General features: G+C 40.1%; 1 protein-coding gene across 1 annotated transcript in view; it reads right to left on the reverse strand.

The window, feature by feature from the left end:
* Positions 1-13,342, reverse strand: part of LOC143419926 (unconventional myosin-Id-like) — a 62,555-nt gene that overhangs the window by 34,671 nt on the left and 14,542 nt on the right. The window contains exons 3-6 of the mRNA XM_076887816.1: positions 12,740-12,878; positions 11,631-11,735; positions 11,319-11,432; positions 539-693 (exon numbers count right to left, since the gene is read on the reverse strand). Coding sequence (XP_076743931.1) covers positions 539-693; positions 11,319-11,432; positions 11,631-11,735; positions 12,740-12,878 — 513 coding nt within the window. The remainder of the gene's footprint in view (positions 1-538; positions 694-11,318; positions 11,433-11,630; positions 11,736-12,739; positions 12,879-13,342) is intronic.

The following is a 13,342-nucleotide window of genomic DNA, read 5'->3' on the forward strand; positions in this document are numbered from 1 at the left end:
CTCAGCTGAACAGGAAAACAACAAATGATGTACGAATTAATATCCTGTCCTGAAGCGTGCTCTGAGTCCTTATTAAGTGAACATTAGGGTTTAAGTGGGGACAGCTGCTGCTGCGTCGTCTAACTGCCTCATAATCCTGCAACCACAGGTCACATCAGCCAGTACCACACATATGAGCCAGTGTGACTGGATTTGACATAATGTTCTAGAAATTCAATTGAGCCAATTTTATTATTTTCTCAATTTAGGAAGCACGTTGCTCCTGCAGCTATGCGGGAAATTACCTCAAATGAGAGCCGCACAAGGTTTAAGTGGGGACAATATGCTGATTATTAACTGGAAGCAGTTTTCTCTACACAGTAAATAGAAGAAATGAGCTACCTTCACCTCGTGTCACCCACAAGTCTTTAAATCAGAACAGCTAACATTTTTCGGGACATTTTAACATATCATATTTAGGCACATAAACAGGTGACTCTGCTTTCACCAGTGCCTGTTGCCCTTCCTCTGACTACTACTTGTTTCCCTCACTGCTTACCTCTTGAAATGGCTAAGCAGGGTGCCAACTAGCTCCCCGATGCGGCTCTCATTGGCAGGCACCATACCCTGCAGGCACACCACGAGATCCCTGCTGTCCTTGGTGTGGAACACAACCAGCTGGTCCTTCCCGGGGGACACACTCAGCCCTGTCACCTGAGATACACAAATAGAGAGAGAAAGGACACACGCAGTTAAACACAGATAAACATGTACATAAAACAGACAGAGAAATACACAAACAAACACTCTGCACTGTTACAGTGTTACAGTTGTGAAAATCAGTGGAGTAATTTGGTTTCACCACAGCTTGCTTCACCAAGAAGTAAAGTGAAGAGAGCTGAAGGATTTGGACTGGTCAGTACAATAATTACTTACACTCACCTGCCACTTTACTAGGTACACCTGTTTAATGGCTCATAACACATTAATGTAGTCAGCCAATCACACAGCAGCAGCTGAACGTGTTTAGGCATTTCAGGATGACCTGTTGAAGTTCAAAGTGATCATCAGAATGGAAAGAAAGGTGTTTTATCATGATCGTTGATGCCAGATGGGCAGGGATTTTCCCACACAACCATCTCCAGGGTTTACAGAGAAAATGTCCTACTGATGCCAGAAAAAAATGGCTGGACTGCTTTGAGCTGACAGAAAGGCAGAACGAAAGGTCTCAATTTCTGCCTCATTTTGTGTAAGAAACTGAAAATATCTTCCCTTTTATCAACAGTTCAGGCTGGTGGTGGAGGTGTAATGGTGTGGGGGATATTTCCTCGGCACATTTTGTGCCCCTTAGCATTAATTAAACGCCACAGTCTGAGTATTGTTAACGACCATATCTATTGTGTTATGACCACTGTGTACCCATCCTTTGATGTAGGGCTGCCACGATTAGTCGACTAGTCACGATTACATCGATTATCAAAATCGTCGACGACTAATTTAATAGTCGACGCGTCGTTTGAAGCTTTGTAAGATCCCCAAAGACGCAGGAATAAGTAGTAGGATTTAAGAGTGTAATAACGGACTGAAACAGAAGATGGCAGCACTGCATGTACAAGGATGCCAGCTGCCGTTAAACCCTGAAGAAGAAGAAGCTGTGTCCCAGAATTCATAGCGCGGCCCTGCTCAGTTTCCAACAATGGCGGCAGCTAGTTAGTTTTAATATTACTCTTATTATTCTTTCTGGGTCACAAAATAAACGTTTAACATATTTTCAGGCGAGAATGTAGCTGTGTAAACTTCAAATATCTGCTCAGTTTATCAAGACACCGCATATTTTCAAAAGCGCTCCGACGTTTTCGGAGACGTCTGTTACCCACCAGCTCGATAGCTAAGCGGGGTTTAAGGCTCGCTAGAGCCCGTGAGAACACCGGACTCCCGGCAAATCGTTTTCAAACCCACCGCCGTCTTTCGCTACTCAGGTTAAACATGATATATAAGTCACTTAGATAACTTAAAAATGTTATTGTTTGGCTGTTATATTTTAGATAGCAAGGTGCAGACGGCTGAGTTTATTAAACTTCACCAAAACAATCTGCAAATGTCATTAAAATTTAATAAACTATCATCTTGCCTTTATTTTTAGTTAGCACATACCTTAAACACTTAAAGCTGTATGCTAATGATAGTTATATAAGAGCAGATGCTGCGGGTGCAATAAGCTGTACATTTTATGTCCAATGGATGCTTGAAATGATTAGTCGACTAATCGCAAAAATAATCAGTGACTAGTCGACTATCAAAATAATTGTTTGTTGCAGCCCTACTTTGATGGCCGCTTCCATCCATGATCTAAAACTGGTTTCTTGAACAGCAAGTTTAACCCACTCAAATCTGCCCATCAGTCACCAGATCTCAGTCCCAGAGAGTGTTTGAATGGGAGATTCGCATGGTGGATGTTTCGCCAACAAATCTGCAGAAACTGTGTGATGCCATCATATCAATATGAAGCAAACTGTCTGAGGAAGAGGCCAGTATATGTTAATGATCTTCTTCCGTTAGTCTTGTCTTTTTCCAATATGCACGTCTTTATCCTGTTAATTTCAACAGTGGGACAAGGCTGGGCATGTACTTTTGTTCTTTAAACATTGTGTTTTCTTCATTTCAAAGGAAACTATTAGCCGCTCGATCTTCTAGCAGAAATTGTGTAGGCTAAACATACTTTCCCCCCTTACTTTTCATTTATGATAGGATTGTACAAAATATTGCTGCTTGTTCCTGTTTTTATGTGTCCCCGAAAAGGATGCATATACAGGGTATATGGTATATGGAAGAAAAGAAAAGAAATACTCTGAATCATGAAAAACCCCTTTTTGAATTTTCTCAGAATAAATAAGAAAAGATCATTACTATTACACTAAGGCAAATTGGTGATTTATCGACAAGATGTGATGAATTACTCGGACAAATATCAGTCAGTATCCGTCTCTGGTGTCAACTGGTGTACGGGATTTCTTCTGGTGGAGAACGTCATCAGCATCTAGAGTAATGCTTTATAGATTAGCCTCCCAAAGGGCCAGTCTAATTTTTCCAATTAGAGCCCCCCGAACTAAAGCAGCTGGGTTAAAAGGAGACTCTGTTTTTCAGCTGGATTGTCTGCTTCACAGGTCTACAAAGCTGCAGGAAGAATCCAATATATTTACAGACAAACACTTTTCAGGAGAAAAAAGAAGACCTGAGCTTCATTTCTCATTAACTTCCCATTACTTTTCCCTTTATCCTATATCCACCCTCTATTTAGCCTCGCTTTCCTTTGTCTCCTTTGTCATCTCCCCTAGGTTTTAGCCATTTTTCTTTGTCTTTCCAAGTTGAACTGAAGGCAGTGAATGTTGAGGAAATAGCCAGAGGGCAGCCAGTCACTAATAACCATCACCAGAGAGCAATGCCGAGACAAACTCCCCATCACAGGCAGACAAGCAGAGACAGGTTTTGACCGGCGGCAAATCAACCAGCTAGCTTATTTAGCCTCAACATGATGCCCGTGATTTCAGAAACAAACACTTCACGTAATCACCGTGAATTAAAGCCTAAAGCCATGCCTCTCTGTATAGCAATCCACCCACAGTTAATTACAAAGAGCCGATTACATTTACATTTATATTAAAGGCTTAATTGATTGGAACGACAGTCGGTGTTCTAATGAGTTGGGTAATGATACATTCAGATTCGCTTCCTTGTCTCATTTTTTTCTCTGTCTTGATTCCCCCAAATCAGTTTAACCAGAATATGGAATCTGTTAGAGCCATTCATCTGCCCCGCCACCTGCTCAATGACTCGTCTGTCATCCCGTTACATATTTAACAAAACTTGGAGATGTGGACATATTTTAGTCCTGCCCTCCAATTTGGGCGCTACACGCTCTGGATCTGCATTGACGATTACACTGTAGGATTTTCAGTGCAGTTGTTATGTAGACTACACGACTGTACAACTTTTGAGCCTTTTTAAAGATGTGATGAATCCCAGTTATTTCATAATATTTCATGTTCTCCTCTTTGTTGTCTTGTTTGTTAATAATAACCGATTATCTTTAGGATATGGAATATTGCAAGAAATGTGAAACTGAGTGGAACCTTCACTCTTACACTTCATGTTATAGATGTTTCAATAGTTAATCAATTAAAAGTAAATATGAACACCTTCCTAGATTTATTATCTTCCAAAAATTTTTCTGAAAACTTATATTATATATATATATATATATATGGACCACGGATGTCAAGAGGACAAAATGTGAACAGCAGGTTTTCCCAGTTTATTCTTTGGGGATCAAATAATTGGTTATATAACACATCCCAGAAGCCCAATTACGATGGAAAGGGTGGGTGCTCTGTGATTAAATGAATATAATAACTTAAGCTCCATAGCCATCCATGTTGCAAAAATGCAAGGGCATTCAAGCTGCAGATGCACAAATTTACAGTATTATTACAATTTATTTTTCATCATATCCTGATCTTGGGAGTGCATAAGCTGGCACTTCTTGTGTTCAATGCTTTTGAGTTATTGGAGACAACTGGTCAAGAAAAACACCACGCACTACACAGCCCTATGTAGACTATTGAACTGAGTGTGTAAATAAAGTATATGTGGTCACACTGCAGCTCTAGTTTGTGTTTGGTTGAGAGGTATGAGGAGAGCGGGAGCTCACTGCAAAGAAGGGAGGGAACGAGCGCACATACAGGAGGCCGATTTGTGCACATGCCTGAATGACACCAGACATCAGCTGATCTGCCCTGCCGCTCGGTATCCATGACAACACCGTCTCCTGGGAAGTTGGCATGACAACAACGGCGGGAGAGAGAAGAGAGAGGGGAAAGTCAGCACTAGATAGGAAATGGGGGGGGAGGAAGAAGACGAGGTAAAAAAGAATGAAAAAAAAAAAGACAAAAAAAAAAAGATTGCGAACAGAAGCAACGCGAGCCACCGATTCAGAATCGGTATTTCACCCCTTTCTTCAACGTTATTTTGTTTAATTTCAATGAACGATAACAAGCCAATGATCTCACAGCATTAATTGGCATATAAATCCTCTGGCAGACAGTTGTTGGCTCTTCACTACAGTTTTGGCCATCTATCAGCCCAGTCTTTCCTTTTAGCTGCCCTGCAGGAGCAGCAGTAAATACACAGAATAGGGCAGCCAAGGGGATGCTGTGGTGTTAGCCTATCACTGCTAATCAACAATGAGCTAACTGCTCTCCCCTCTGTTTGACCTTGTCTGATCAATAGCACCAAGTCACGCTGCTGTGGCTGTCTGCCCACATCTCTATCCGCTCCTCCTCACCCACCTTTCCTTCAGCTCTTGCACTTTTTCACCTTCACCAATTCACTCACCCTTGCAGTCTGACATTTATTACATAAAGGTCTTGTATGTTATGTACACACTGGGACAGTGATGTAACGATTAAAAAAAAAAAGATGAATGAAAGTTCGACACCTAAAGACCGTGTTATGTGTTTGTGCATTTATTGGTTTAGAGCAAGATGTTTTTATTTAAATTTGCTTCTATCTCCACTTAAAGGCAGTTTCTTTGTGCACATGTGGACCTTCAGTTGCTGCCATTTTTAGATCACACCATGGAAATTCTGTTCTGATCACTTGCATTTGTGCATCAGTGATGTGTTAAATCTCCTATTCTGTGCAGAAATGTCCATCCTGCAACTTCAATTTCAGTTTGGAGAGGACAAAATTACAGGAAGCCAGTTGCAGGTGGTGAAGAAAAATCTCCTGTCTCTTCAGTGTGCTGTGAGAGGGCACACAATGTCAATTTGTACAGTGTGACCCTGGGCTGGGAATTCAGGCAGCACAAAGCTGTAAATGTTGGAAAAATAAATGAGAACCATGCGTCTGGTTGCATCACCATGAACTCTGCACTTTCCTCCCCTGAAAATTGCTGTGTGGTCCCTGTATTGTTGCCTGATAACCCAGCGCTCATCAGCAGTGATACAGAAGATGATGTTTGCTCTCAGGAAAATTTAAAGTCAATGAAGAAATTGATGCGGTGTACGTACAAGCACTTGTAACGTGTCTGCAGGAAAGAGATGATTTTGAACAGGTGGTCAGCTGAATTTAAATGAAGTCTGGACTTTTTATAAGCACAGTTGTGGATCTTTTACAATAAAAGCGTACCTCTTATTGTACAGACACTAATTTGTGAATGCCGATGACTTCATTAAAAAGCTTGGCACTGTAATCATTTCCAGTAAACAGCCGTCTGTTGGGAGTATTTGCAAAAGAGCCCAACCTAATAACAAAAATGCACAATATTACTGAATGTACGATTTCAGAACACCACTAATTTTTTATATTTTAGATCAAATCTGAAAAAAGACGAGCTGTCAGAATGTCTCTGTCCTCACGTTTCCCTCCAAATACAGTTTGCATGTAGAGCTCTGCGTATACTGAACTACTCCCATTGTGTTACTGTCAATGTTTGAATGCTACAAACCATTCCCTGTGCACTGATGGCTCTCTGTATGCCTCGTACATCAATTCAGGATGTGCATATGCATATGTGTGTGTCACTCTCTCTGAATGAACAATAACTAAAAATCCCCTTAACTCATGCTGCTCTCTCTGTCTGCCACCATCTGTCTCAACTCAATCTCCCAATTTCACTTCCAGATGCAGCGATGCCGGATTTGGGTGTCCATCTACAAGCTCTCTAATTCCCACTTGTCACTTTGTCAGATTCAATGCTGGGGTTTCTTGTCATAGCTGTCAGTGCACAGCAGCCTCATATCTCACTCATTTCTTCCACACGACAGGGGCGTATGTGCCTTGGAGATTAATGCGTTACACCTTCACTTTCTATATCATTTTTGCCTCGCCTCGAAGGTCAGAGGTGCAAAAGCAGAGCACAAGCAACGTTTGTGCCATTTTACCGCAGCAGAGCACTTGATGGCCAAAACGGAAATGCCAAAAGTTTGTGTAACATGTTCATTAAAGTTTAAAAGAAAGAAATTCTACTTTCAAATATATAATATATAGTTTATACATGCTCTGTGAGATTGAACTTTTATATCTCAAGAGTTTCACCTGAGTGGTGGTCGGCCTGTTATCGTAGTAAAAACACCTGAACTACTGTGCAAGTATAATTGACACCCACATGAGCAGTAATATAAAGTTTTAGCTCTCTGTTCATTCGTTTAAATAAAGACTGCTGTTGTAAGCCCAGCGTAAGTGGCCAGAGATGCTGCGGTCAAGTGGTCAGACTTTTTTTCTAGGACTGCGATGGCACCCAGAGCTTAAATTTATCTCAGGGATAGTCCAGCAGTTATTTTGGAGCATGCTTGTATTAGCGACAGCCAGGTTTGATAATATCAGTAAAATCATGACCATCATTATTTTACCTGATCGACTTCCAAAAGCAGACATTCCTCAACTAATGAGGAATGCCAAATATCTCATTTGCTATGAAGTGAACACAAATTAAACTAAACAGCTGGAGGCTTTGGACATTAAATGACAGATTTTAAACATGAAGACGAAACAGTGAGAGATGTTAAAATGAGAAGTGTGCAGCTTAGAAACTGCTAGGGTCAGCATAAACACCAAGTTAATGCACAGCTTGTCAAGAACCCCAAATGCAAAAATGCACACGGCTAATCTAACTTGCAGCAAGAAAGCAAATACGCCAACTTTTGAGCATGCCAGTTACGGGCAGAGACTAGGGGAAGTATAATAATCAGTTTAGAAGCTTACAAGGACAAACTGAAACAGGATCAAATCATCTACTGACCTTATAATAATAAGCTGTTATAACAATAGCAGCAGTTAACCTTAAATGATGCTAGTTTTGGCTGTAATAAATGGCAGCATGAATCATACAGGACACATTTACCATGGAAACAGCCTCCTGTGCTACGTGCATGCAGCAGCATTAATGAACCTATCACAGTGAGAACGTGAATTAAAACCAGCCAACTGCAAAGCTGAATGAGAATTTTTGCATATTGACACATTGCCAGAGGATAACAGGCTGGTGGGAAATCAATACTGTCACCTTTGCTACAGATTCAGGAAGCCACTCACACTGCTTCCTCTTTCTGTTTGTTGTTTGCTGGTTCTAATATACAGCAGGACATCAGTTAGGAGGGTTCGTGGTGGATGCTTCACCAGCAGTGTTGGTCAAGTTACTTGAAAAAAGTAATCAGTAACTAATTACTGATTATTTCCCCCAAAAAGTAATCCTGCTACTTTACTGATTACTTATTTTCAAAAGTAATTAATTACTTAGTTACTTTTTAAAAACACGATTTAAAACCTGAATAGGTAATAAAGCCCTATTCTACTTTTTCTGCATAATCCATCATACAAAATGTAATCAAATGGAAAAGTCTCTTTTTTTTAAACTTGTTTTATCAGTTTTAATCTTTTAACTTTATTCATCAAGCAAAAATTAAATTATATGCACCATTCTCTGACTTGAAGAAATTAGTTTAACATTTAAACCTATTTTCTGCACATTCCAGCACATACAATAAAATATTTTTTGTGTTTACACTCACTCTTTCAAATAGATGCAAGTAAAACACAGCAGAAAATAAATAAAATCAAAGACTCAGCGGTCCTGTTGCTCTATTTTCACCTGCATAGCAAGCGGAGGTTTGCCCTGGTGCAGGTGTGCTGCAGCGGTCAGTTGAAGAATCCGCACACTCGGGGTTTGCTCGGAAGTTCAGGGGTTTTTTCGCTGTAAAAAGAAGTTTTCTTCCCACGCAGTGAACAGCGGACACTAATGTTTTTGTCACTTTTTACGGAATCAAACTCAAAGTAAGGTCAGTACTTCCACGCTTTAAACGCTGCACGCTCATGCTCTCTCCTGCACTCGATATATGATCCATTGTTGATCTGCACACAGCTGTTGTCACGAACGTCGCACTCGCTTACGTCATTGTCATGAGACACTCGCAAAAAATCACGGTTTTAGTAACGCAGTAACGCAGCGTGCTTATGGGAAAGTAACAGTAATCTAATTACCTTTTTTGCAATAGTAATCCCTTACTTTACTCGTTACTTGAAAAAAGTAATCAGATTACATCTCTGTTCACGAGCCACCAATTTTATATTCATGTTTGTCCACACTCATGTGAAACTTTAAAAGGAAATTAATTAAAAAAAAGAATCAAATAAAATGTTTTGCCAAGAAATATCTACTTCAGAAGATAAACTTGGGGATGTTGCTACAATGATTTGTAAAACTTGGATTATTGACACACATCTTCAACTTGCCAACCCAGTAGATCGATATAACAATCACCACTTCAAAGTGGGGATGCTAGATTCATAACACCAATTCAATACACATGGTCACAATCTCACCTCCTGTTTCTCAGATAAGATTCTGATTTATGTGAGGAGATGTGTTTTTGCAGATTCAGATGAACTCGAAGAAATTCCCTAAAGACCTGACCGAAAGTTTAAAAGGATGGGATTTTTGCACGTACAACTGATGGAATTTGCTTGCCCAATAGTTAAAAATATATCATTTAAACAAATTTAAATGATCATTTTAAGCCAATTAGTCTGAGCAAATGTTTCTAATATTCGTACCATTGTACAGCATGTTGACAGACCAAGCAGTTAATCAACTGAAAAAAAATATCTAAGACTCTTTAATTACAGGAAACCTTCTGAGCAGCACTCCTTTACTAAATACTAAACATAAAGTTTAAAACTAATGTACAGCATGAGAAGAATGATTCAAATTCCTGCTTTCATAATTACACCAGGCAATTCATACTTCTTATTCCACAGAAGCAGGTTTTCAATTTCCAATATATGATTTCAGTTAAATGTAGTAAACAATTTAACTTGGCCATAAGTAGGTCATATTAAATTCTGCAGTAAATTGGGAGTTTAAATTGGTGCTATACAGATACATGGCTGGGGTTCAGCAATAAATAAATTCATGCCTTATCATATGAACCCTCACGCACTCACTGTCATTCGGTCTAATATCTGTTTGATATTGATCAGAGAAAGGGTGTTTAGATCCACCTATCTATCGTCTGGAGCTGGTATCACAAAGCTACAGAAAGCTAGGACTCAGATCAGCAAGTTTAGTCATTACTATCCAAAGTACAGTAGAGCTAGAAGAAAACAATGGATGGAGTATGTAAAACTTAGAAACACTCATATGGAAAAACACATTAGCACAACAGTGAGCAGTGTCGCATAAAATCTCAACAAACTGCAGCATAGCCTGGATGCTGTGGCTTTGTACCTTAGCAGGGCTCAGCTTCAGGATAGTTTCTGAACAAACAATAACAATAACAATTCATATACCACAAGTATAAGACATGATAACCTCCTTTTCTCAAGTGCCAGTCTTTTTTTTTTTTTATTCTTTTTTAGTGTTTTATGAACATTTCTTAAATAAGATATAATGTAAAGGATTCTGAGCATTGGTTGCAAATGTCTACAAAGAGTTTAGAGTAATTCCAGTGGACAAATTGGCTGGTTGGAAAGTAAATGGACAGTTTTACGAGGGGAATTCTGAAAGGCCTGAAGCAGTATTTTAAAAGGAAAAGGCTTAGCATAAATAAGTTTTTTATATTTATTTCACCACTATGATAAAACCCCTTACTTTGCATTTGTGTAAGAATACATAGCTGTGAGTAGCTGCTACTCACAGCTAACTATTTCTATGTGAAATGTTATTTGTTTTACTGTTACAGTTTTTAATTACAAAACTTTAAAGTTTAAATCAACAAACTTATTTATGCATATTCTATGAATTTCTATTTAATTTATGATGTTTCAGGTAGAGACGACTCAAGTGTCTCATTCTGACCCACACCTGCGACACTAACAACAAATTCGATGTAAATATGAATTTACATCGAGAACACTTTATGTTACATTTCACTAGCTGGGACCACATCCTTGGTAACGATGGGCGATGAGGAAATGTGAACTGGTGCTGTGGTTTGGGGGAAGGCCTCGAAGGGGACTGGCAACGGCTCCCGGGCCGGGCAGATCCCCATGTACTAACGAGAAGTGAATGAAGGAAAGGAAGAGAGGAGAAGAGAGAGAAAATTGGGGGAAGGGTGGGGCATGAAAATGAGAACAGCAGGTATTGGTGAAGGGGGGCTTTTATAGCCTGAGTCCGGAGGGGGCGTGAAGGAGGAGTGGTCCTGCTCCTGAAATTAAGATGATATCTCCACTAAGCAGATAAGCAGCATGTAACCCCTGAACTACAGGGTCTGTTACAGCAGTATCTATAGAGCTGATTTTGTCTGTTTACAGTAAAAGAAGCGTTAAAACAAAGAGTGTCATACGTTGTAGAGGGGGATGCTCTTCATGGGTTTGTACTGCTTCAGGGGGTCCATCTTGTACAGGTGGCGGTCAGTGATGAGCACAGCCCGGTTCTCCGACTTGTGGAAACGGTTGATCTGGGAAACACAAAGCTCCTCATTAGTGACACCACGGGATACAGTAGGTGCACACAAACACGGTGACATTTACACACCCTGCAGGGAAATGTTGTGAGCCATCAGCAGCTGGGTTTATGTCTTTGTACACACAGACACGTGTTGTGAGTGTGTGCACATGTGGTAAAGTCATGGATATCTGCTCTGAAAAGCTTTTACCTTGCGTACGTTGCAGGAGAACAGGACTCTCATGAATTTGTCTTTCCGCTGCAGATCGCTTGAGACCAGTGTGAACGATGCTGCTGTGTCAGGGCTGTCTCGCTTCTGTCAGACACACACCACAAGAAACTTATCAAAATATTCCAGTTTAACTCGAATTAATTCACAACCTGCCCAAGTTAAGATGAGCTTATAAATATCCTATTTATGCATGCATTTTTATTGGTTTAATGAATGTATTATCTCACAATGAAAATGTTTTCATTGCAGGAGTTTTAAATGAATAAATTGTTTGAATCATATATAATTAACCTAAAGACAGCCACAACATCCACTGACAAAAAACCCTGGCTTAATTGGGTACATTCCTTCAGTCCAGTATTCACACTCTATGGTAATTACTATTTACTGGGAAAACAGCTGAGCCAACATTACATTGTTAAGATGCTTATCTTCTTATGTCTTCTAATGTCCACCGGGTGTAATTGAGGTCTGTAAAATAAATGCGAGGTGTAAAACTGCTTCCCTTCTTTTTAGGCTTATTTTCCATTCATATCACACTGTTTGTTTCTTGTCTTGCTTGATACTTTCTTTAATAAATCTGCTCAAAGAATGAGACTAAACACTTTTCCTTTGTTTTTAACTGGAAGGTTTCTCTATAGAGTGCATATAAAAGTTAGACAAGGCCACCATATCATCACTTATTGGTTCGTGGTCTACAACTTTGAAACTTTGAAATGAAATAGGATGTCATGAGCGATGATCAGACTGATTAATGCCTGAATCCAAAAGAAAATAAACCAGGGTTTTAAGTTTGGATGCAGGCAGTATTATTAAACATTGTCTGATTGAAGAGTCAGCAAACAATGAATGAATTAAATCACATGTTTAATACCAGCAGGGTACTCTATTTTTCAGCATTTTATGCTACAAACTGCACAGCATTGAGGTTCAATAACTATGTCTGATCTGGATTTCAGCCACAGAGAAACAGCAGCTGATGCAAGCTGCAGGAGACAAAGCCTGCATGAACAAAGCTAGCATGGCCAATTTCACTCTGTAAAAGATGTCTTTTTCATGACTGGACTCATGCTACCCCTCCTACTCACCAGATAGTTTCCTTCCCAGGCCCGTTGCAGCCCCAAATCAGCCCTCTGGCCCTTCAGGGCCTCCAGGCCGGCTACCTTGGCCCTCACCTGCAGGGTCTCCTCTGGAGATAAGCCTTTGATCAGTGTCCATGCCCACCACCTGGAGATAAACGCATCCAAAAACACACACACAGAGCAAACTTAGAACGGAGGAAAATCGAACTTTCTATATAAAGGATGCTGCACAGAGCCTTGTTACTGTAGTCGGGTCAGTGGGGTGTTGCAGCAGGACTGCAGTCGACCCCGTCTTCACTGTACTGTATTTACTGACAGCCAACATAATTCTCTAGGAGGGTTATTTTCTCACTGTGTCCGGCTTCAAATAGAAAAAAGGCAAACAAACAGACAATGGGATGAAAGGAAGTGATGAGCCTTTGATGGAGAAAGAAAAATCAATGCCCAGTGTGAGCCCAAGGCAGAAGGAAACATGTGTAAGTTGCTTCAAAAAGACTCATCTGGATGTAAAATAACACTGGAGGGCATGTGTTGTCTCCTGTGGTTGGAGTCAGATTTACTTTTAGTTCAGCCAATTTAGGAAAGCGATTTTCTTCAAAAGAGAACAAT

Source organism: Maylandia zebra, linkage group LG8 (assembly GCF_041146795.1).
Source record: "Maylandia zebra isolate NMK-2024a linkage group LG8, Mzebra_GT3a, whole genome shotgun sequence".
Lineage (NCBI taxonomy): Eukaryota > Metazoa > Chordata > Actinopteri > Cichliformes > Cichlidae > Maylandia > Maylandia zebra.